We start from the raw sequence: 25,899 nt of genomic DNA on the forward strand, positions 1-25,899 counted from the left end.
CAAAGCTACAGGCATTTATCTAAAGAAAAAAAGCCCACCATTCCACTATCTAGGCAATTTATTTTCATATGTTTTTTTTTTTTTTTTGCATTGGTATGTGTTTATAGTGTGTGTGTGTGTGTGTGTGTGTGTGTGAATCTGTGGAGGCCAGAGTTCACACTGAGTCTTCTTGGACTGTTTCCACCTTACACGTTGAGTCGGGGTCTTCCAGTCGAGCCCAGAGCTTGCCAATTTGTCAATCTTGCTACCCAGATTCTCAGGACCTCCTTCCTGTCTCTACTTCTCAAGGGCAGAGATGACAGGCTGATGGCCACGCCCACCCAGCATTTACACAGGTGTTGAGGCTCTGAACTCCAGTTCTCATGCTTTCCTCACTCAGCCATCCCTACAGCACCCCTCATTCCATCTTCATGTTTTAACAAATGGTTAATTCATATACTTAAAAATGTCTAATAGTGGGTATGGAGAGAGAGAGAGAGAGCAGTTGAGAATACTCACTGATCTTGTACAAGACCTGGGTTTGGTTCCCAGCACCCACACGGAAACTCACAACCATATGTAGCTTCTGTTCTGCACAATCTAACTTCTTCTTCTGGTCTACAAGGGCAACACACACACACACACACACACACACACACACACACACACACACACACGGTGTCCTTTTGTACATGCAGGCAAAACACTCATATACATAAAATAAGAATAATCAAAATATCCAATAGTACAACAAAGAATAAAATCAAATATAAAAGTGACATCCTACCTATGCCGGCATGAACATCAGTCTACTGTTTCCTCTAAAACTGACCAGTAAAAGAGGCTCTTATGCACAGTTATCCATTTCTTTTCCCCCTCAATCCACACAAAGACATTTCATTCTTCTCCCCAGATGAATAGTAACACTTTGCCTGAATGTATGTCTGCACATCATGAGTGTGCCTGGTGCATGGGGAGGTCAGAGGAGAATGTCAGATCCCTCGGAACTGAAGTCACAGATGGTTGTGAGCCTTACCATGTGGATGTTGGGAACCAGACATCAGTCAGCTGCAATAGCAACCAGTGCTCTCAACCACTGAGCCATCTCCAGCTTTCAATACTAACTCTGCATAATGGAGCATCCTACCCTGTACAGCTAGTGTCTTTTTGGATGTCACTTTCCCTCCATGCATACAGGTGTGCACATCTCTTGATCAATATTGGTAGTATTTATGTAGGAAAATTCCCAGCAGAGTAACTGTTATGTTCAAATGGTACCCTTAAAATTAGATGAGCTTTCTCTGATTTCCTTCCAGCAATGACCCAGTCTGCCATCTCAGGCTCAGTCAGGTCTAATTGTTCTTCATAATTGATTGAGCAAAGGGCCTCATCACTTAGAGTGTGGAAGTCTGAGATTTTAAAAAAGAAAAGGTCTCTGCTTGCAGTTAGCTGGCTTCTTCCATGTGGACTTTTGATCAATCCTCTATTTTATTTGCATTCACTTTTGGAAAAGAAAGGCAATCTGCCCCTTTCCTGTCACATGAATTGTGAAGATTCCCCAGCCTGTAACTGTCAGTTCTTTTTTTCTCTTGGTTTCGGGCATCCTCCTCACAACCCAATTGCAGTTTTTATGTAATAGAATATTGATTTTTGTTGCTGGGGCTTCTATGTGTCCAGCCCTTCCTAAAAACCCTTCCTTATTCCAGGAGCATATACAATATATACAATTTTCAAATTTTTCTAATTTTAAAACCTGTGTGTGTGTGTGTGTGAGTATGTGTGTGTGTGCGTGTGTATGTGTGTGTGCCCGCGCGCACGTGTATATGCACTAAAGACTGAATTCCCAGCACTTTATTTTTTCCTTCACTGCTTTTTGTATTTAAATGTTTGATCCACTTGGAATCAATATTAGGGTATTGGGTGAAGCAGATAACCAACTTAATTTTTCCTTTCCTAATGAGCTATTGATCCAGCATCATTAATTGGGGGAATCTCCTTTTCCTACTGCTTTAACATGTCTCGTTTTCACATGTTAATTCTCAGGTGAACCTGGTTTCATTTAATGGAGTCTTCATTCTTATTTCTCGGTCTAATATTTTCTGGCCCAAGCTATTTTAGTGATTGGAGCTTTAAATTGGCCTTAGCTGTCAAGCTGAGATAATTCCTTATATTACATTTCATTTTCAAGGACGTTTTGGATGAATCTTCATAATTGGTTTTATAAATGGACTTTAATATTATTTTAACTTATACCAAAATGTTAAAAATGAGAATTTCTATTGGAATTTCAACTTAAATATTAATTTGTGGGGAAATGGTGTTTTCCCATCAGGCTGCAGTTCATCTTTTAACTTAAGTCATTTGGGGGTTTGTTCGTACTTATTAAAGTGTTTATGATGAGCACTCTGCAAGTTACATTTGCCTCCTGGATTGTTTTGGTTGGTATTTTGAGGGAGATCTTTTATACAGTTGTTGTTGTGTGTGTGTGTGTGTGTGTGTGTGTGTGTGTGTGTTTCCAATTTGTCTCCTCTCTGGGTTCCCTGATTGTTCCTTACTGTTTGTCACATGGATTTCTTACTGTTTGTCACATGGAATTCTTATGTTTCCTGGGCCTAGTGCACTCCACTGAATGTAAATCATTCCATAAGGCTGGTATTTGTCAAGTAATTAAGTGTGCCCTTGTACATCCTGCTTTCTCCTCCTCACCGTGCTCTGAGAGATGCAGAAGAGCACTGCCTCAGTCCTGCAGTCCGGGTTCTTGTCTTCCTGACCATAGTAGCCCCCTGTGTTCTCACTTCCTAGAGCATCAGGTGCTATCTGGCATGTGGGGTTTTGTGCATCTTCTCTGACTATCCATCTTTCCCCTGGTCTCTGCTGGGCAGCCACGTCTTTCAAAGAGTCTTCCCTGAGCCCCATTCATTCTACACTGGTCCCTTGTTTTGTGCAGCTGCAGCTCATTGGCTATTCTCTTCGGTCATTTTCATGCCCTTGAACTTATGAATCCAGAGTATATAGACCCTGTGCTCTGGGAGATGCAGAGGGGTGCTGCCTCAGTCCTGCAGCCAGGATCCTTGTCTGTCTGTCACTCTGAGTTGGATTGCCTGTCTTTAGCTAAAGTCCATGACTTCAACTATTAAAAAAAATAAGTTGGATTACAGTCTGAAGCGGCCTGCTCCAAATATAACATTGTTTGCTGCCTTCGATATTGTCTTAAACTTTAGAAGAAAGTACTTTTCTATTACAGAATATACCTGTTATTTTTATTATAAAAATCATGTCATTTTTAAGGTCTGAGCAAATGATTGTAACAGGAGGTCACCATGGCTTTCTCCTTGGAGGCCTCAGTGAACCAGCAGTGTAAACTCTTTGTCTTGGGTTGAAAGGTTTAATGTTCACTTACCTTCTCAATGAAAGTATATTATTGCTATTGCAACCCCCCACCCACTGAAATTTATGTTGAAATTTGACTTCTAACTGAATGATGCTTGGAGGTGTAGTCTTTGTGAAGAAGTTAGATGGTAGGAATAGAAACCCGTTGGTCCAATAACGCTGTGGAGTGGCCACCTGGTGATGATAAACAGAACTTCCAGAATGATGCTCCTGGGTCCAACTTGCCTCTGCTACTTACTTTGCAGGGATCTTGGGTCATGGTACATACAGTAATTTCATATTTGCTTCTCCTAAGGTTTTGAATTGGTGGCAGTGTCAGCCCAGGTCTTCTTCCTTCAAGCTGCTGTGAGTATTACATGCTGATACAAATGAAGTCAGTCTTAGCAAGGGGATCACCAATGAAGGCAACTTGGTGTGTGTCATATACATACAGCCTCCTGAAGTTTCATGGTGGTCCCAGCGGTCCTTTCCCCAGTGTCTGTTCTGTCTTACAACGTTACTGAAGGAAGCCAGGGGGAGTTATTCATGTCCAGCATTCAGAACTGCTCTCTGAGGATTGGAGCAGGTAAACCAGCTTGCCTTGTGCAGCAGTGCACATCAGTTGCTTTGTTTTATAAAGTGAGAGCCATTTCAAATATATGAAAATATGCCCTAATATAATAATATATCAGCAAACTTTGTTCACCCAAATCCAGTAAGTATGATGCTTCTCTACTTTGCTTCAGATCTGAAAATGTAATTAAAGGGGTTGGAGAGATGGCTCAGTAGTTAAGAGTGCTTGTGGCTCCTCTAGAAGACCCAGATTTAATCCTAAGCATTCACATGATGGCTCAGAACCATCAGTAATTCCAGATCTAGGTGGTTCGATGCCCTCCTCTAACCTCTGCAGGCACCAGGCAAAACACCAATAACACCCATACACATAAAAATTTTAAAATATTATATATAATTATGTTACACACACACACATACATTCATCCATACATGCATATGCAGAGGCCAGATGGAGATTCGGGGAGTCTCCTTCTATTACCCTCCACATCATTCTTTGAGAAAATCTCTCACTGAACCTGAAGCTCACCGTTTGGGGTGGGTTGGCCAGCCAGCAAGCTGTAGCCATCTGCCTGCCTACTCCCACAGTACTCAGATGACAGGCACTTGTGTATTTTTATGGTGGTGCTGGGGACTTGAACTCAGGTCCCTTTGCTTTCACAGCAAGCACACTTACCCCTATGTTATTAATTAGTACCAATACCTGTGAATGTTCTAGTAGTCCACTTATTTCCACTATGCATTGTTTTTGGTAGTTTCTTACAGTGATACACAGACACTTTAATCAGCTAGCTATTACCTACTATTTGCTAACTTTTCCACTGCACCTTGAGAGACTCATGTGTGGAGAACCACATGGCAACTGACACCCATATACACTCCTCAGGAGTGTAAAGCCTCAGTGGGACCTAAACGTGTTCTGTCTTGGGTTCCAGCCACATGAAGCACATCTGGACTTCGTTTTGCCAAGTTACTTTCAAAAACATTTTTAGATTTAATTCACAGATACATTTAAGTCTTATTGCTGTTTTTAATGGGAAAAGAATTAAAATACCACTTTAGCTGTGGTTGGCAGCTAAAAGTATTACAGACATCAGAGTTTTAATCTTAAATTTAGCAAGTGTGCTGAGATCTCCTGTTCCTTATAGTAATTTGAATTCTGTTTTGCATTTTTTCAGATGAGTAATCATGCCATTTTAGAAAATTCCAATTTTGTTTCTTCATTTCTAAACATTCTAAGACTTGTTTTATATGTGTCGGTGTTCATGTGTGTCTGTCACACATGTGCAGGCACCCAGGGAGGCCAGCAGAGGGTGCCTAATCCCCTAGAGCTGGAGTTACTGGCAGCTACCTGTGACCTCTGGAAGACCAATAAGTGCTGAGCCCCTTTTTGTGTTCCATGGTATAGACAAGTGATGATCCTGCAGGACTCACAGTTGTCTATTACATAAAAGCAACACGGAGGTGGTAAAAATGCTTGGTGATCCTAGTTGTTTAAAGAGCACTGAAAAATCACCAAAGCAAATCTCTGATGATTGGTAGCAATCTGATGATTGACAGTCACTTCTGGGTCAGACTGGCTGGCTGGCTACAGTCCTGAGAGCCACTGGGCAGAACAGAGAGCACCATGTTCTGTGTTCAGCTATGATGAAGTGTTGAGCTTTGCATTTGTGAGTTTAACAAATAGGGGGGTAAAATATTTGCCAAGAGAATCAATGAGCCTCAACCAGACATGAAAAGATTATTGTTTACATTTTTGATCTTTCCCCCTAAGTAACACAATATAATGGTTATTCATATAGCATTTTATAATTTTCAATATTACAAGTGATCTAGATGGGCCAGTAAGATGGCTCAGTGATTAAGAGCACTCGTGTTTGCATAGGATCTGAGGTTGCTTCTTGACACCCAGGACAGATAGCACACCTGTGACCCAAGTTCCAGGGGACTTGGATGCCCTCTTTTTGTCTTTGTGCACACTGGCACACATACATATACATACCCCACACAGACACAGAGGCACACACATACACATAATTAAAAATGAATATATTTTAAAGGTTACTTAGTGATGATTTCAAGTATGCAGGAGGGTGTGTACGGATGGTTTACAAATTCTGAGCATTTCTATTAGATTCTTCATTATCTGTTCATTTCAGCACCCTGGTGGGGGAGGGACTCCTAAAAGCAATCCCCTGGGATTACTGAGGGGCAAGTGTATGTAGTTAGACAGATCTGTCAAAACTGAACGCTGCACCTTTTTTGTACGTCATCACCTTTGCCTGTTCCCCCTTTTGATTTCTAGAAGACCTTTGTGAAAGAAGTGAAGTCTGTGTGAAGATACAAATCCTTATCTTCCAAATACAATTAGCACTTGGGATTTGTCTCTCCATATTGAAAGTTTGTATAGAGGATGGATCAAGCTGGCACAGTGTCTAAATTGTGAATCCTGGTTAGGATGACTTTTCCCCTGTGAGGGTTAGGAATTGATTCTGTTGTTTTCTTCAAGATCCTTTTAGCTAGCCTATTTTTATAGTGAAATTTAATCCACTTGGAGGAGTGGGTTCAACTTAATTTTATTCCAGATGGTAAAACATATTATTTCATTAGTAAAATTTCTAACTTTTCACATCCTTACGTTTCTAAAATAAATTCTTCTTGGGCATGGTTTAATATTACTCCAATACACTTAGAATATGTAATTTTTGAGTGTGTATTTTCATATATTTATGTGCACATGCAAACATCTGTCTGAATGTATATACATATGAAAACATACTTTTATAGTTTGCTAGCATCTTACTTAAGGTTTCTGCTTGTGGTTTACGAGTGAGACCAGTCTGTACTTTTTTGTCTTTCACTACCCATTTTGAGTTTTTGGCAATGAGAACACAGAGAACTCATAAAAACGTTGTATATCCATTTCTATTCATCAGTTCTCTGAAATGGTTCTAAAACTATATGAACTTGGTGCTTTTGGGTTAGGAAACACTAGCATGCCAACCAATTTTTAATTAAATGAACTTCACAATTCTTGAGAAAATTTTGTTTGTTTTTTTCCCTAGAAAACAGAATTTTTTTCATTGAAGTGTTTTTTCTCTCCTTAAGCTTAAGATTCTAAGAAATTAAACAGTCTGTTGACTCCGTTTTCTTTGCTAACACTGTTTATTGAGAGTGTTTCCTTTTATTGTTTTTCTTCTTTTTGTCTCATTAATTTTCAGATCGCCTGAGGATTTTTGGATTCAGCATTTTAGTGGACTCAGTTTGGGGAATTTTAGGTCAAAGAGGAGGATGGAGGAGAAGAGGTACACACGGATAAAGGGATGGAGGAGAAGACGTACACACATGGATGAAGGGATGGAGGCAAACAGATGTGCTTCTGCCACCACCACAGGGTGGCATGATTCATCTTGACAGGTCAGCAAATTCTCAATAATGCCTCTGTTTTTCTCAGCTGTAAAGTACAAACAAATGTCATAGTTTCTGTTTTGTTTATTTCCATTTTTTTTTTTTTTGTAGAAATAAACATCACGTTCGTGTCATGGATCATTATGGCAATTAGATGAATGAAGACCACCCCTATCTACCTCTACCCCAATTAAAAACATTTCAAGCAGCATGGGTGGTGTGTGCAGTCAGTATAATTAATTACTTTGGTCATCTCTTCATCAGTGAAGTAACAGACCCAGGCTTGAAGGAAACACCAAAACACTAGAACATGGCTGTCATAGACTTAACCATACATGATACCCACCCCGCCCCGCCCCACCCCACCTGACCCTATCCTACCCCACCCCACCAACCTTACCACCTGGCAATCTGTCTCATGTTGCCTGCTTTCCCAGCTCCACAAGTAAATGGTAAATTGCCATGGCATGAAGTTGGATGACTTGAATATGGCTGCATATAGCATGTCACAGACTTTCTGAAAAGTGAGTTCATTCTTCTCATAGATTTAACCAAAAAGGTCGGGCTGGATTTCAGGATGATGTAATTGTAGGCATCCCTTAGTGTTTGCTCAATAATTGATTTACTCATTCAGTGAGAATTTCATTCCTGTGGTGTGTAAATCCAGAATGAAATAGAGCATCACCATTTATTATTATTATTGCCAAGAAGAGGCACAATGTTACTTGCTTCACAGTATTAGTAATGTGAAGATATGGAATATCTGAAGTTGAATCTAGCCAAACACACAAATTGGTCAGCTGGATCTTCTAGATTTGTATTATCCTATTTTCTGTCTAGCTACATGTGACTACTCAAACTTAATGTCTAAAACTAGATAAGATTCAGGAATCAGTTACTTTGTCAAACAGGGCACATTTTAGGAGCTCCGTGGTCATGAGATATGATACTGGAAAATCTTCCAGAACATTTCTACCACCACAGGAAGTTGTACTGGACAGTTGCATCCTACAGCAAGCCAGCAACAATGAATGTGGTAGAGATTCTGAGAACCAGCCTGATTGACCTATACATGAGGTGGCTGGCTGAATGCCTGTGGTTTTGACCTATACACAAGGCAGCTGGCTGAATGCCTATGGTTCTGGAAAACATGATTAAAAATAGTCCACTATTTCAACAAATGCTTCACAATGTTACTTCTGGTAACTTGCCCAGAGGTCCTCAAATTCAGGAATTCTGAATCCATGAACCACAAATTAATGCAATTTACTTTTATTTTGTAGATCACTCTCCTTTCTTTAACCCTACTCCTGACCACTGGTCATTTCCCACTCTTTCTCTCTCTGCCATTTATACTTACTGTAAATAATCACTTAGTTCCTGGTCGCTATCAGCTGTAAAACATTTGTTCTCTTTGGCCACTTTCCTGGAATGCATCATTAGGCATTTTCATTGCTTTTGTGGCCTGAGTGAATCTTTACCAAAAGTATTGTCCCATTCTGACAATATTTGCCAACCAAGCCTGGTTAAAAATAGATAACTTATCATGAAGTTTCCTGTTGTGTATGAATCAGGGACTCTGATCTACAAAGGTCGAGTGTGTCACTGAGAGAAAGATGTTCTTTTGATGTAGCCAACCAAGTCACATTGCATGATGAAATAAATGCAAATGTCTCAGAACGAGGGTCAGAAAACCATGGGGCTGGGGGTTATTTCCATTAGAAAAAGGCTAGCACCCAGCAAGGACAGGATGAGGTCACAGCCATGTTGCCACAACTCTCGCTGGCCCCATAGTCCATTGGAGATTTTATTCTAATGAGAAACAGGATCCTAAGTTTTGTTTTGCTTTTTTTTTGGTTATTTTTATTTGCTTGCTTTTACCTAAAGATCTGTTTTCCCCATCCTTCCAGAGCTATGATAGTGTGCTTGTTTGTTCTCTCCTGTCTACTCAAAGCCCATCCTGATGACATGAGGTGGTCTTAAGCCTAACATGTCACCAAAGTCCTCCCTAACCCCATCCCTGTCCCCCTGCCTCATCTCTGAGACTCCTTATGAAAGGAATCCATAATGGTGCTTCGTAAATGCCTCATTTCAACTGACTTAAACTGGAGCAGGGCCGGGGGGCAAGCCCACAGGCTTCACAGGAGAGATATGGCATCGTTATCTATCATCTCCACCCAATGAATACAAAAGATACAGCCCTCAGAATCTGTTCTCCTACCTTTTCAACCCTTGTGCTCTTTCTCCCAAGGCCCTCTGAGATGTCACCGTCCAGTCTACCACCCCAGGCAAAACGGTCACCGCCTCTGTGTTAGGCTGTGCTCAACTGCCTTCACACTGCAATTCTTTGGAGAATGACTTCAGTGGGGACAAATGCAAACCTGTGACCTCCCTGCTTAAAACCTCTCTTTTTGGTCAGGATAGGCTTGGCCTGTCCTACTTAGATGATTCTTGCCATACTTAAACCTCACCTAACCGCATTCCCTCCATGTTGTTATCATGCCTTGTAAGTTATTATCCCCAGACCCCCTTCAATTCCTATAAGCTCATTTCTGCCTTGGGGCTTTCGCACATGTGGTCCCTGGTGCTTGAATTACTCCTTCCCAGTTCCCTCTCACTCAGTTAACTCATGCTTATCCTGTGTGAAGTTTCAGTGAGGACTTCCTTTTCACAATAGTCATTTTAAATTCTTCTCCACCAGATTGAAGCCACCTTGGGCTTTTGCTGTTATAAGGGTGACTGACTGACTCTTTCCAGTGAGACTTGCAGGCTCCATAGACAGTATTTCTCTTTTACTTTCCATTGTATACCCGGTTCTGACCAACAAGAAGCCTGGATATAGAGGTTATCAAGACACATTTGTTGAGTAAATCAACAAACAGTAGCCTGCCAACATAGGTATGAACAGATTTTTAGGGTCCCCCAACTTCAAATCTCAACTCTGCCATTTGTAAATCAGGTCGTCTCGGACAAGTGAAGAAGACCTCTATAAATTATAGTTTTCTCATTAGTAAATCAGCCATAACCATATGTACATGAAGCTTCCAGAAGGTTCCTAATGAGACACACTCATTATTATTACCATATCTGATTTAGAGACTAGAGACAGGGAATCTGCTGAGGCCACAAAGCTCCACAGAAACAAGCGACAGACACCCCAAAGGAAACAGATAGTAACATTTTTTATTAAATATTACAGTGGATCAAAAAGTACAAAATATCTCTTGCCTGCTATGTGATTGGGAAACTATTGGCACAGAATACAGTATCAAAAGCAGTAATAAGTACAATTTGGAAAACATACAAAATTGAGTGTTTATAGTTGGCTCAGCATTCTTCTGGTAGTGTTTAAACTAACGCAAAGGTTACTCAATAACCTCTCCATTGGGAAATTATATAACATCACTGGGCCAGGTTGTTATATACAAATGATCACCTTACAGAGCATAGAGGTTACATAAGCTGGAGTCACCAAGTGTACAATATTTACAACACAGGGAAGTTTAAAAAAGTATAAACAGCCAAGAGATTATGCTGCTATTTTTTTTTTTCAGAGATCTTTCTGCCATGGGGAGACAAGCAGAATATCAAATATGTCAACAGCCAACACTGGAGCTGAGGTGCTCAAAGTCACTTCTCCAGGGGTGTGGGTCTCACCAGGGCAAAATCATTCCCGTTACTCTCTCATCTGGGAAAATGAGTCAAACTAGACCACATGGGACTTGGCTGACCACCACCAAATGTGACTTAGTGGGACAAGAAGTGAAGAGAAATAATGGTTCTCTTTGAAGGCACACTACATAAAATATATTTGTGGGACCACCTTGACATTTGCATCAGACACACCAACACAGGGAAATACAGTACTTGAGGATTCATGCACCAGGCTGCAAAGCTGTGACGTCAACACAGAGTCTTGACAAACCCTTCAACATATGCCCTGATGAACAAGTGAAATCCAGAGCTTCTAGCTAGGAAATAAATCAGTCCTGTGGCAAATACTACACATTTGAATCACTTACTAGGAAAAATACTTTAAACTTAAGCTTAGTTGGGCCATCTTGGTAGTTTATTTTTACTTTACATTTTATTTTTAAGTTAAATTTGCCAAGAGTAAGGCCAGAACTTGCATGGAGAGGATATATTTTTAAGTATCATTTAGAATCTACGAACCTCCAATAATTCAAGGGCTTAGTGCATTTTGAATTTCAACATTTCTCGGAAGCCACACTTGGTAAATGGATTTATGACTCTGGTGCCAATTGGATTCCACAGTTTCCTTTACAGAACTACCAATAACAATGGTTTGACTGCACAAAGAAAGGCTTGTGCGATGCCATTCAATAATAAGGCCCCTTGAACTCAAACAATGCAAACAAAGCCTGACTTAAGACTTTTTAAAACATCCTTCTCAGCCAATGAAAAATTCAACGGTCTTTTTGAAAGATTCCCAAGTTCTCCGTTTGGAGTTTTAAAATAAATAACATGCCGCTTCTGTTCTTTGCATTTGCCTGATGTTGTGCTGAGGGTCTGAGCTTCCTTCAACAGAAACAGTGAGTCTCCTCTCCGAAGAAATGAGAAAAACAATAGCTGGACTATGTTGACATTGTTTGAAAATGGTGTGATCGAATTCCTACATGATGAACACATCTCAACTCACCACACTGAGGAAAACAATCGCCCCATTTGCAAATGGTTAAGCTCTTAGGGTGTGTGTGTGTGTGTGTGTGTGTGAGACACAGACATCCCCATTTTCTTCACAAAACAAGTTCACAGGAACCACATATGGATCCAGCCCATGTCTGCTGCAGAATCCCTTTTCTCCTCTTCTGATTCTGTGACCATTCAATCTAGTGCAACTTTCTCGTACTGTGTCCTGGCCAGCATCATGCTGGCTGAAATTGAGACCCACCCCTGCCACACACACACACACCCTTTCTTGTGCAACAGCAGAATAATCTGCATGTACACATTTATGATCTAAGTTATACTAGTCTATCTATGGTCCTATTAAATATATAATATATATATATTATTCCACAGGAAGGTAAATAATTAATTGAAGCGAATGGAACTCTTAACACTGGGTCGCTACATTCTTTTGTTTCCACCTTTGGATAGCATGTTACTACATGGACTATTTGGCTTCATATCATGAGGACATTTCAATACAAATGAGTGGCATGCATGGCTTTGCATAAGGACCGGCATTTCACGGTCACTGGTTTTGATTATTTTTGTAGTTGAGTTACCTATTCAGAGATGTTGAAAACTGTCATCAAGTTTCATAGACTTAAATATGTCAGAGGTAAAAATCAAAGGACTTGGTTAACTGTGGTAATAGAGTCTACTGGTAGTGTTGGGGGAGAGGAGGGCAGTGGGCTGGGGAACTTCTCAAAGCAGCGTATGACAGGGTTGGGTGGAGTCAGGAAAGAGAATCCACTCTACAGATCCACTTGCTGCACTTAGAAAATGTGGTGCCTTGGGAGCAAATGGAATATGGAATCAAGTGTCAAGAGTGACAGTCAAAAAAAAAAAAAAAAAAAAAAAAAAAACCAAACAAACAAAAAAACCACCCAAAGTGGATAGTATGGCCACATGATGAAAAACTTGATATAAACCACCTTACACGTACACATCCTCATCAAACCCACCCTTAGGGAACCCAAGGAGGATGGCTTTCTCTTGAAACAGAGCATCCCATTACTCCTTAAAGGTACTACCACCTTGGGGAGAATCTTGCTAGGAAACTCAAGAAGCCAGCTGATGGTGACAATAACTCTGTCACTCAATGGGCCAAGGCCTGGCTGGGACGTTCAGCGGTCAGACCTTGAGTAGCTTTCCCTCTGCTGGACAGTCACACACCATCCTTTCCCCTTTTCCAGACCACTGAAAAGGTGCAGTTCCAACACCAGCATGAGTCACCCTGGCTCTTGTCTTAAGTTCTAAGAGTCCTAAAACATCTGCACAGCCCACAGATGTGTCCTCTGGACTGTCATCCAGTGGCTTTTTGCCAACAAGGTTTTTGTTTTATGATTTCTCTGGTATGTAGGACAGGTTCACAGCCTAGATAAGGTGAGTACAATGCCTAATATTTTCACATAATCCAATACTTCAAAGCAAAGCAATTGGCTGGAGAGGCAGTGTCTAAGGTCTCTCAACTATGCCACTTAAGAGGAACGGAACCCTCCAGGTGCAGACCCGCAAAGGCACAGGCTTTCTGTTAGCTCATGTTCTCCACGGGTTTTTTTTTTTTTTTTTTCAGTCTGTTCCACTAAAATCAGTTGCTTCAATTTGTAAACAATAACTTGACCACCCAAAGCTGCTCAAAAGAAGATGGGGCTGGGGATTGATAAAATACACATCAACAACTAGGAGAGTCAGTCAGCCTTGCAAACAGAACAAAACAAAACAAAAAAAATCAAAACAAAAACAGAAGACCTGCAAATAGAAGGGATACTGTTTAATTAAAAAAACAAACAAACAAACAAACAGATAAACAACCCCCCCCAAAAAAAAATACCGCAGGGCAGGAACAAGAAAGAACCAGGAGAAAACAACTATCTGTATATAAATTAGGTGAGTGAACAGTGATACGGGTAGCTTTAAGAAGCGAATATATACAGTTTAACAGTGTTTTCTTCTCTGGATTGTTTAATAGTGTCAAGAATGAAAGGTCTCTTTAAGTTTTACTATACATTGCATTGATTGAACTTGGTGAGTTTTATGAAAAAGAGGGGCATCCCCTGGCTATCACTTCGCCAGTCTTTCTCACCCTATCCTTTGAAAATCCTGCCCCCCACTGTTTTGTCCAGATAGCTTTCCTACCATCCAACCTCAGAGGGTTTCTCTGAGTTCTTCTGGGATAGACACAGATACCCTTCACAAAAACCAATATGAAAAGGAAATGACCTGGAGGCCCTAGGCCATCTGTGTTGGAAGGGAGGTCGCAACTGGTCAGCCAGGTTAAGGGTTGTCCCCGAAAAGGTAGTCATGTTCACCTGGCCTTTAGGCCTCTATGGCTGGGACGAACTGTACCACCAGATTAGAAGGAATACTGACTTCAACTCTGCAAGCCAGCCTTCCAGAGTTGGTGCTTTGACCCCCACCATTTGGGGATTCTGGGCACTGCGAGGCTTACAGTTTTGTGCTGGGGTGTACAGATGACAGCTGAGACGGTGGGAAGGCAGCCTGAGGGTTGATAGCAGCTAAAGGATAGATGCTATTGTGCAACAGGTCCCCGTAGGAACTTCCTACTGGGGTCGCTGCGGCCAAGTGTCTGTAGAGCTGCTGAGAATTCGTCGGCGATGTAAAAATACCTCGTTGCATCACAAGCGAGTGGAAAGCCAAGGGCTGCATGAGAGGAGAAAGCACCGTCTGGTTCTTCAAGTACTGCAGAGAGTGGGAGTACCCGGCCGGGAGCCTGGAGTTGAGGCCTGAGTTACACAGGCTACCAGAATACAAACCGGGGAAGATAGGAGAGGAGACAGGAAGCTTGTGGCCTTCCGATGCAGCCCCAGAATGCCCTCCGTAGGCTCCTTTGCTTCCCTCGCTCTCCTGTTCAGAGGCCTTTTCTTTCCCAGAAGCCTCCTTGGCTGGGTCCAAGGGAGACACAGCCCTGGCTTTTTTCCCAGCGATCACAAGATCTAAGTCCTCCAGGCTGCGCTTTATGGGGCGAGCAGCTCCAATGTTCTGAGGGCTCATCTTCCTGTGTAGGATGGGATGGACCATGCCTTCCATTTTTCTGAAATTCTCCAGTCTCACATGGTGAGGTTTTCCCGACTTTGCAAGCGGCTCGGGGTATTTTTTAGGAGCCGACATGGTCATGGGCGATACCCGGCAGGCTTTGGGGTGACAGTCTCGACTCTGGCTGCTAATGACCTGGAACTGGGAGGCGGCGCCTTTGATCTCCTGGGACCCTGAGGCTGAGTGGGCCAGGCCCAGGACTTTGCTGGTTAGTTTCTGTGGGTTCTTGGGAAGGCTCAGGTCTGTTGGTTGATCATCTCTAGAGGCTTCCGCTGCAGCCAATTTCTTATCTTGCAGATGAAGAGAGGTGAGATAATTGACATGGACTTTCTCTGGGTGTTTGTGAGAAAGAAAAGCGCTGTTTTCAGATTCCTGGTACATGTCCCTAGAGGCATACTTGGACGACTGTTCATTATGAAGGTGGTGTTCTGTGTGGCGGTAGAGGCTGTGGAGATGCGGGGATGAGTAAAAGTCGGCCAGGAAACTGGGCACATGAGCATGGGAGACTGCTCTTTTCTCTAATAGTTTGTCCTTGCCCTCCTGTACCTCTTGTTTTAGGATATACGAGTCGGTCAGGGTGCTGAGCTGGTGTTTGGAGAAACCGCAGCGGTGAGCATCAGATCGACTCAGTTTGTCGTGCTTGAAGATGTCATTGATGCTCTTTCTCTCCTCGGAGGCCTTGCTTTTGAAACTCTGGACATGTTGGATTACCGATGGCCGGCTGACGGCCATGTGATCAGAGCTTTGGCTGTGATGGGCCTGGGACAAACCAGAGCACAGTTCGTCCCTGGCGATCAGTTTCTTTTTGCTGATCAAAGGCGGTGGGGAGCCATATGGGTAGCTGCTGGAGAGGCTTGCCCCACTCACCTGAGACAAAAGCTTTTTCTTGGCCAACGGGGACATGATACCAGGGTTGCCCCTCGAGTAAAGCAGGGGTGTGTAATTAAGTCCGTGGTTCTCGTTCATGGGCCCAGTCAAGTCTTTGTCTTTGAACATGTCAAATGATTGGACCACAAGGACCTTCGGGGTCTGTTTGAGGGCAGTATGGATGTCGTCACTGCCTAGCTGGTCCACCTTCACAGTGCAGTTGGCAATGTAATTAGCCATGGCAGGAAGCTTGTCTTCCTCTGCCTCGTTCTGGCTTGCCAGTGGTGTCTGGGTGGCGGGGATGCTGGAGAAGGGTGCTTCTTGGAGGTCACTTTCAGGGCTCTCTGTAAAGCAGCAGGGTTTGGCTTCTTGCTTTGAGTCCATCTGGGCACTGGGAGAGGCAAGGGGCTGTTTGCCAGCCCCAGGGGTAGGAGCTGAATCTCTTTCAGGAGGCAGGGGAGGGCTTGGGAGCATAGGGGCAGGGCCCTTGTCTCCCATTTCCTCAGCCTCCTTCTCACAGCTGGAACCTTGATCAGTTTCACTGCCCTTTTCTGGGTCTGCTCTGGACACTGGGGTCCTCACCGGAAGGTCTTTGAACCCTTCCAGTTTCTTCTTTACTTCTGGAGCAGGGAGAGGCTCTGTGATGCTTTTCTGGCTTAATGTCTCTTCTTCCTTCCCTTGCTCGGACGAGACCTGCACAAACATTGCAGGAGATACTTAGAGGAGAATCAGGTACATTGACACACTTGGTTAGTAAACAAAGCATCACACAGAGCAAGCTTGTCAATCAGCTCACCCAGTTTTCACAAGGCTTTATTACCCCCCTCCCCCATCACAGCTCTAAACAAAGAAATCCAAACTACAGAAACATTCGGGGAAATAAGCATACTAGCTCCAGCCCCTCATGAGACACCTATCAAAACAGAGCAATGTAGCAGTGATCGGCACACTCACGTCATTCCTTCATTCTGATTTCTGATATATAGCTTAATTCTAAGGTTGTCTTCTTATCAAACCAGTCAATTATCAAAATAGGCTTTAAATTACACGTTGCATCTTATGACACTTCTCTGAATTTTTTTTTAAAGCATCTCTCGCTCAAACAATTGAACCAACCCCATGTCAGTAACAAACAATAAACTTAACTCATGGCCTTTCCTTGAGAACTGTCCCTTCCTAAGGAATTCAGTGGGAACCACTGGAAACCAGCTATGCTTACATGTAAATCATGCCTTGGACCTACACAATGTGTAGGTCTTGTTAAACTAGCAAAAACATATGCAGATGGAGTGTGTGCACCCAGGGATAGGGAATATCCTAAATCCTCCTAGGCACACAGAACTCACTGCTTGAATGTGGTTCAGATGGGCAGTGTCATCCCCAGTACAGCTTTTCTATTTATTGAAAGAAATTGTTCTTAAGAGGATGGATGCTTCCTGTTTGTTGTAGCTATAGGCACAATTCAACCCATTTACTACAGAGTCATATAAGCTTTAACTTTAATGGTGAATTTAACATTTCATCTGTGATAGAGCCGATGGACAAGCCTTTCCATATTCCTTGGTGGGACAGTCAAAAAACATTTGAATTGAGATGGTCCTCGATCCCTTGACCCAATCACATCACCAGAACATTTTTCTACAGTGAAGAAACTACCAATTGCATCATATCTTTAAGGATGACTAAAGATGTTGGAGGATATTTAGGAAAAATACTTTCAAGGACTCATACCCCAAAAGTGAATATTTTCCCTTAAATCTACATGAAGGTATCCTTGCTTACCAGGCATGTGTGATACCCAAGAGACTACCCCTCTTTGTGCACTAATAACTGTATTTTAAGTGAAAATATCCTTGTCAATTCTACACTACTAATCGTCACTTGTCTCTAGAGCTGATACATTACATTAAAAGACATAAAATTGAATGACTGCAAGAGGCAAGTTGAGCTCAAAATTCTTCAAAGTTTCTGTGACCTTGGCCTTCAGCAACATTGAAGTCTGTCCACAAACCCGGGTTAGGGATGTTTCAAAGTTAGGCCAATGAAAGTAAAAGCTTTTGTTTCTTAACTTCCTGAATCTGTTCAAGGATAATGTCTCACTCTGTACTTTAAAATCCCTGAGGATAGTGAATTTGACTAGACCCCTCCTCCCTCTACTCAGTTTAGTGCTTCAGATTGAAAGCATCAAAAACTACGATATGGCATTAAATGCAAACCCAGAATGTGGCTCACAGACATGCTGAATTCAGAACCTTGGTAGCCGATGGGGATGGGCCTGGCTCTTACTGAACAGATCATTTCAAAGGGGTTGAGATATCAGGACTTCATCAGACAGGTTAAAAGCTCCAGATGCCCAGAGCCCACTTCCGGTAAGTGAATTGTTGGCAATAATAGAATGATTTCCTTTGGAGAACAGGGAGAACCCTCAGCTGTCAGAGGGTTGCTGGATTCCTTGTAGCAAGGCTGCACTTTTGAGGATGGTCACCTCCCAAGCTAATGTGCTCCATGGATAGACTAAGGAGCCTTCTCACAGTCCACAAAGTCACTGTTTCAAATGTTCCCCGCTCTGATGGAGCCATTCAAAGGTCAGTTGGCCCCATGATCCTCTAAGCATCTGCTGGTCCTTTGGCTGTGTTGTGCATCTGGTGTCTAACAGAACTGACCAATCCAAAGCCCTGTGATAAATCACCAAGCCAGAAGGATCAAGAAGGAATGGAATGTAACCCTTAACTTGGAATTTCCTTGCTTTGGGCCATTTATGTTGCAAACTTGCAAATGTTTAGAAGTCTTCAGCATCTTGTATTTTCTTCCTTTTGAAGTTACTAGAGCTTAAAGTAATTATAAAACTTGATAAATCCAGGCCTGGCTCAGACTGGGACAGTAGGATTGTGAGTTCAAGCCCTGCCTGGGCTATAGTATGAGTTCAAGGCCAGCTTCAGCAACTTATAAAGACCCTGTCTCTAAACAAAAATCTAACAAATATGACAAGACAATTCACTAGTGTGTGTAAAACCTGAGGTTTTAGGTTCTGTCTCCAGTGACACCAAGTATTAAAATTTTATTTTTAAGGAAGGTACAGCTGGGAGTTGGTGTGTGTGTGTGTGTGTGTGTGTGTGTGTGTGTGTGTGTGTGTGTAAGAGAAGAGAGAGGGGGGAGAGAGAGAGAGAGAGAGAGAGAGAGAGAGAGAGAGAGAGAGAGAGAGAGAGAGGAGTCTGTGTTTTAAACTGGTAGTTAATGAAGCTGTGTTTTATGTGTTCATTATAAGCCTGATTTTTAGAGAGTGTTTAATATCAGTAACCAATTCCCTTAGGGGTTGAATCCTAGAACATGCTGTCTCTGAATGTAACTGCATTTTTTTTTTCTTCTAATGGGCAGCAGGATTTTTTATTATTCATGTTGAAACAGAGCCCGGTTCAGCCTCCTTGGTTGGCTGAATGCTACCAGTCACGCTTCTTGCTGAGGAGCTTCTAACACCTTTAAGGCTTTTGGTTTGAAAGGTTCAAAAGCCACCTCTTACATGAGAGGAAGTAATGGTTTCTGTGGAATCACTTCAACATTTCTCCATGAACAACACAGACTAAAGATCTTGCTAAATTGGATTCAACTCAAGGGTAGAATAGAGGTAAAAAAATGAGAAGCAAATATCCCTAAAATTTGGGAGAGGGACCTGAGGAGACACTCAGGGATTTCACTGGTCCTCCTTCCCTGATATCTGCTCCCCATCCCTCCCCCATGTCACACTGAGTCCTTAAATAATATGATTGTGGAACCCCGCCCCCCAGAAGTTAGTTTATTCAGGGGAACTGTGAGTTTCAGGAGGTTTTAGTTTGGTTTCCAATTGTGAGCCTTTGCTCTCAATTTCCTTCAGGGTATTCTCATCTTACTAGCTTCTTCTAGATTCTAGTCATAGCCTATGTCACTATTTATCACACATTGCATCATTATATCTAAGCTCCCAAGGGAAAGAAAGCTTTAGGGCTCTAAAAAGATTTATTTTAATTAATTAATTAATTAATTAATTAATGCTATTAATTGTGTGTGTGTGTGTGTGTGTGTGTGAGAGAGAGAGAGAGAGAGAGAGAGAGAGAGAGAGAGAGAGAGAGAGAGAGGGAGGGAGTGTCATGTGTGTGCAAATGCTTTCAGAAGCCAGAAGAGGGCATTGGATTTCATGGAACTGTCTTCCAAGATGGGTGCTGAGAACCAAACTTAAAATCCTCTGGAAGAGCAACCAATGTTCCTAAGCACTGAGCTATCTCTCCATAAGTGAGGGGTTTTGAAAGCTACTGTTTGAGAATTTGTTTGTTTTATGTACATATGTGCAGGCCACTGGACAACTTTGCTTTCCTATCACCTCAAGCTCAAACTCATGTCACCAAGCTTGGCTGCAAGTACCTTTACTCATTGAGCCCTCTTACCAGCCCAGAGGCTTAGAGTTTGTGACTTCTCAGACTAGCCATGAGGTATTCAGAGACCCAGCTGGAGATTCTGGGGTCAGGAAGCCCTGAAGGCAGAGTGTGTTTCCCAGAGCTGGTATCTGTTGCAGACACACTCACCTCGGATGTATCCTGGGGCTTTGGTGTATTCTCTTTTTCTTTCTTATTTTTGGACAGTTCATGTTTGATGCGTTTGGTTCCTGATACTTTTGTTTTATTCTCATTTTCCTGTGAATTGTTTTCCTGTTTCCGAGGTTTGATTGGCGGCAAAGGCTTATCTTCTTCTCCCTTGATAAACCTTTCATACGGTAGGATTAACCTAAAAGGAAAGCAGAAGGGATAGCACATCAGTTGACCAATCCTAATGACATCATCAGTCTGGCTCTTGTTTCCTCTTCCTATAGTAGCCCTGCCCTCCATCTATAGGGTTGTATTCTAAGACTCTTCATGGATGTTGAAACTCATGAGTACCTAGGGCTCTCTGTATTCTATACTTTTCTTATGCTTAATACTTAATAAAGTTTAACTTACAAATTAGGCAGAGTAAGAGATTAGTAGCTGTAACTAATAAAATAGAACAATTATAACAACATACTGCAACAAAAGTTACATAAATGTAACTCTTTCCAGCAAGTCAAGACTAATACTGTTTTCCAACTATGGCTGGCCATAGGTAGCTGAAAGCAAGCAAAGCAAAACTGTGCATAAGCATTTTGTTGAGTGGCTTCATTACCGTGACACATACTCTTCCTAGAGACTCACTCTACATAATCTACTTTATTAGTAAAACTTGGTTATCTGGTCACCTATATGTTCTCTGAAAGACTTCTCTCCTTTTGACTTTGTGATCTGAAATACCAAGGACACCAAAGGAAGTAGCCAAGGTTGACACTGTCACAATGACCCATAGCTCTTAGCTGACTGACAATGATATAAGAACAATAATAACAGCTGCTGCCCGTTTACTATTCTGTCAAATGTACATTGAGTAACCCACCCTATGCCAGGCACTGCTCCAGATTCAAAATAGAGCCATGAACGAAACATTCATAGCCTCTGACCTCATCCAGCTTCTATTCTAAGACGGGCTAGGTGCAAGAAGTAAATCATTCCATTTAATCCCCACCACATCTCTTCATATCATCATCATCATCCCAAGATCAAGCAAAGAGCCCAAGGATCACAGAATCTATTGGACCTGGATCTTGACTATCCTTGCCATTTGTGTTCACCTTAAAAATGTAGATCTGACATGAAAATTTGAAAAGAATTGCTATCATGAAACCCAACCCTAGGTACAATGAACATACACTACCGAAAAAGGATGTATTTATGTATATAATACAAGTATAACACTGATTTGACACTCCCCTCCCCCACACATTGAAGACCAGAACTTGAGATAAAAGGACAAGAGGATACATGCCCAGTTTTGCCAAGACAGATGTTGTATCCTCTTGTCCTGAAGATCATCAGAAGGTCTGTTTTGTTGTTATTGTTTTTTGTTTGTTTTGTTTTGGTGGGGGTTAGGGGGTGGGTACCAAGTTAGAAAGGGCCCCAGCAAGGAGGAAGTCAACTAACCACAAAAGCAACAAAAATCAGAAGAAAAATCCAAGCGTTTTAATTACATAACTTTTCCCAACAAAGTGTATAAAATTGCTCTAAAAAGAGAAACATCAAACAGCTCTGGTTTTAATCTGCTCCCTTTGGGACACAGCTCTCCATCTGAACAGGGAAAGAGCTGATGTAATTAAAAGGCACGGATTGCATTACAATCTGAGTTTCGACTTCAGTGATTAAAGTTTTTCTAATGCATTTGGTATGATTAATGACTCACTGCGGGATTAATATAAGACTCAGCCTTAAAAATATGAACCTTAATACAGCAAACATCATTTGTTTTAAATACAGCAAGTTGACTCAATGAAGAAAATGTACTTGGCTGACAAAAAACAATCTGTTCAAATATTGGGAATCCTTTATTTTTAAACTAAGACACCTAGGCCAAAAAAAAAAAAAAAAAAAAAAAAAAAAAAAGGAAAAGAAAGAAAAAATTCTGGTTTGGAATATGTGTTGAGTATCTTAAAATTGGTTTGTGGTTGTATAATTTGTCTACTAGCTACTTAAATATACATATACCATTGTTCCAGGTTTCATAGTAAAGACATGGGAATATTTGAGACATTGTTAGTCCATTCTTTAACAACAAAGCAAACTGTGGAAAAGTCAAATGCCAATTTATGGTATTTTAGGATCCAAATCCATTCATTGAGCATGCTCAGACAAGGTATGTGCAAGGAGGCATGGATAATACTTTCGAGGCCTCTGTCTGGCAGTGGGCCAGACACGAAGATCAACACAGCCCATGGGGGATAGTTATCTTCAGATCCCATTACAGCCCGAGTTTAAACATGTTACAGCTGCTAAAACTGGAAACTGCTCTCTTCATGTAGACTTTACTAAAATAATGTATGGTTGCCAAATACCTGCTTCCCACCATAATATTACAGTGCATGTTTATATAAGGAAAAGCATAACTATGCAGAAGAGAGAAAAAGGTAGTCTTGTTCATACTTGAATTTATTCTGTCTCATCTTTAAAATCCCCATCTTATTCCCTCCAGTTCCTCTGTCCTCTGCATTCTTCTGCCAGGGACTTATTTCCTTTTCCACTATCAGAAAGTAAGAGGGTTTTTTTTTTTTTTTTTTTTCCAACCAGGAGCAAAATGCATTGAATATTTTAAACTGGAAAAAAATACTTTAAATTGATTTTAATGAAAACACATTTTATTGTCGGGACAGATAGGTTTGTTGTGCTTTTGTTTTGTTGCCATGGAAACCAAAGGAGCTCAGAAGCCCTGGTATTCCAACGGTTGCCATTTGTGATACCTCCCTTCCCCCAGTTCCCTGGTCTAATGAAGATAGTGACATCATAAGGGGCCCTCTTTCTGGAGAATGACATGACTGAGTGTGAGGAGAAGAAAGGAAAGCAGAGAACAAGGTGGGGGACATACCGAGGTACCCTAAGAAGACCCTCACTGTGGGTACTGACAGTCTTAAGCTAACCCAGATCTTTAGCACACACCCAGGAGGAATATGATTTTGTCTTATAGTTTTTCAAGTTCATGAGGCTGAGCAATATTTTCATATTCTCTGTCTCTCCTCTCTCTCATCTTTTCTCATTTTGACTCAACAGCTGGCAAGCCTTCAACAGCACAAAATATATTTTCACTTTGCTGGTCAAAGGCCTGAAGCCAGAAGGCAGGAAATCTGGAATTAAATATTTCTTGTATCTGGAAAGAGGCATGACTAAGGGTAAAACTGAATCCAAACACAAGCTCTGCTTGTTCAAAGCTTCCAGAGGATGTGTGTGTGTGTGAGAGAGAGGGGGGGGGAGAGAGAGACAGAGAGAGAGAGAGAGAGAGAGGGAGGGAGAGAGAGAGAGGAGAGGTCAACCAAATGTGTGTTCTTTTTTCCATGTCTAAATCATTGAAAGATAATTATAGCTGCTCAAAGGGAGAAAAAAGCTCCTAGAATAAAACAACAGAGGCATCAGCAGTAGGAATATGAGCTCTGAAGAATAGGACACATTCCCACAGAATACATAAACAAGCCCTGTTTCATACAGTGACTTCCGCTCGTGCTGATTTCCTTGAGTGTTTTTGTTAAGTTCTTCTGTCATGGTGCAGCACAATTACCCCACAGGATGTGATCTTATCAACCAATTATTAGAAGTTCTTCTTTTACAACACAAGAAGCCAAAAGCTATGACAGGTTTCTGAACATTTCAATGTTCAACACACACATGTTATCATTAAAAACAGGTTAGCCACTACGAGATTAACATTGCCCAATACAGGAAGCTGTGCAGGTTTGTATCAGGCAAAAGAATGCAGTGTAATGTGGTGTACCAATGACTCTTGGAGGATGGGTTCTCAAATATTTGTAGGGCCGCAAAGATTTAATTTATTTCAAAACTGTACAGATAAAAAGCAAACATATATCCCCCCCAGCACATGCAAAAAAAAAAATGTATCCATTACACAGAAGAAATATTTCCATTGTATTATAACTCAAAGAATGTAGGCTGAGTCTTGGGTGGATGAAGGAAGACATACACTGATTAGTAAATCCATACAGACCTCCCCCCACCCCCCCGCCTCATCTCCATCTAGGTTAGAGATTGAAAGCTTGGGAGATAAATGGGCCTTTCTTCTTGTCCAGATTTCCTATTTCTGATTAGCAAAATGCTTATTTATGATGCCTTTAATGGATGTGAACTAGGTAAGCCATCACAAATTATATATATATATATATATATATATATATATATATCAGCTTTTCCTAGGCATAAGATTTGAAGCAGCATGAGATTTTATTTTTCCCCAGGAATAATACAAGAATAACATTTTTCCACCTCAGAGCAGAAACAGTAGGGGAGCCTTTTGCTATCACAGAGCTCCTTATTAAATTCAGTCACTGTGAAAAGACAGATTGTAACCCCCTCCTTATTCTTGTTCCTTAAAAAAAAAATAAGGAAGACTTAAAAACCAACCCAAGTTAAAATTAACAAATCAATGACATTATAGCCTTATATTTATTAATGGTTGAGCCAATAAATTATCACCAGACAAGAAATTGTCAGCTGGAAAATAGCGTGGCTTTGCTAAATCTCAAGCTGAATAATGGCGCTCGGTACACTAGGTTTTTAGATGTGCCTCATCTGATATTATAAAATATTCAATATATTTCTCTACAACGGAAGTCAGGGGTCAGCAAATCTATTACTGTAATGTAAGAAATTTGGCAACTTGCCAATTCTCCCTTTTATTATTTTTTTTTTAAACACCGAGGCAGATAATTTTATATTGACAAAGTCTGCAATCCTCTGAGGCCTTGCCTCTCTTTCTCAACAAAAAAGCAGCAGTCTGATATTAGAGAAATACGTATTACACGTGTCTCATCATTTACACTTCATACAAAAGAAAATGCCTTCGTATTTATTAATACCCCCCCTTCCCTGTCAGAAGAGGGAAAATGATATGGTGTCTCATCCTAATGAGTGGCCACTAATGTCTCCTGAATCAATGTGTATTTGTATGGAAGGAGTGAACTTTTGGGCCAAAACATTTAACAAACGGCACTTAAGAGGAGAAACAAGAATCCATCTATTTATAGAGAACTCCAAAAAGGATATTATAATACTGTCCGGAACTGATTCAATTCAGAGAACCAGGGAAGCGAGTCTGGAGTCTTTAAAGTTGAGTTTGAATCTCAAGCCTACCTCAACTAGTTCACAGGCATACTCACAACATTTAACCAGGATTTTAAAAATTCAAGTTTGAATATTTGCTATAAAATTCAGAGCAGAACAGGTTAGGGGCAGAGATAATGAAACTGGTATATATGCTAGGTTTGTGGTAGTAGAAAAGAAACATGTTGGTTCCACTGGGACTTCAGACCTGTCATGACCCCAAATGGACTCATTACATCTCAGAGTTGATTCCAGGCTTGATAAAATTCTA

General features: G+C 41.4%; 1 protein-coding gene across 4 annotated transcripts in view; it reads right to left on the minus strand.

The window, feature by feature from the left end:
* Positions 1–10,494: 10,494 nt before the first annotated feature.
* The window catches only part of Arid5b (AT-rich interaction domain 5B), a 174,757-nt gene continuing 159,352 nt past the window's right edge, over positions 10,495–25,899 (minus strand). For all 4 annotated transcript variants that reach the window (XM_051186850.1, XM_051186849.1, XM_051186852.1 and 1 more), the window contains 2 exons: positions 20,496–20,694; positions 10,495–16,635 (listed from right to left, as the gene is read on the minus strand). In XM_051186850.1, coding sequence (XP_051042807.1) covers positions 14,467–16,635; positions 20,496–20,694 — 2,368 coding nt within the window. In that variant the 3' untranslated portion in view covers positions 10,495–14,466. The remainder of the gene's footprint in view (positions 16,636–20,495; positions 20,695–25,899) is intronic.

This window comes from Phodopus roborovskii, unplaced genomic scaffold, assembly GCF_943737965.1.
Source record: "Phodopus roborovskii unplaced genomic scaffold, PHOROB, whole genome shotgun sequence".
Classification (NCBI taxonomy): domain Eukaryota; kingdom Metazoa; phylum Chordata; class Mammalia; order Rodentia; family Cricetidae; genus Phodopus; species Phodopus roborovskii.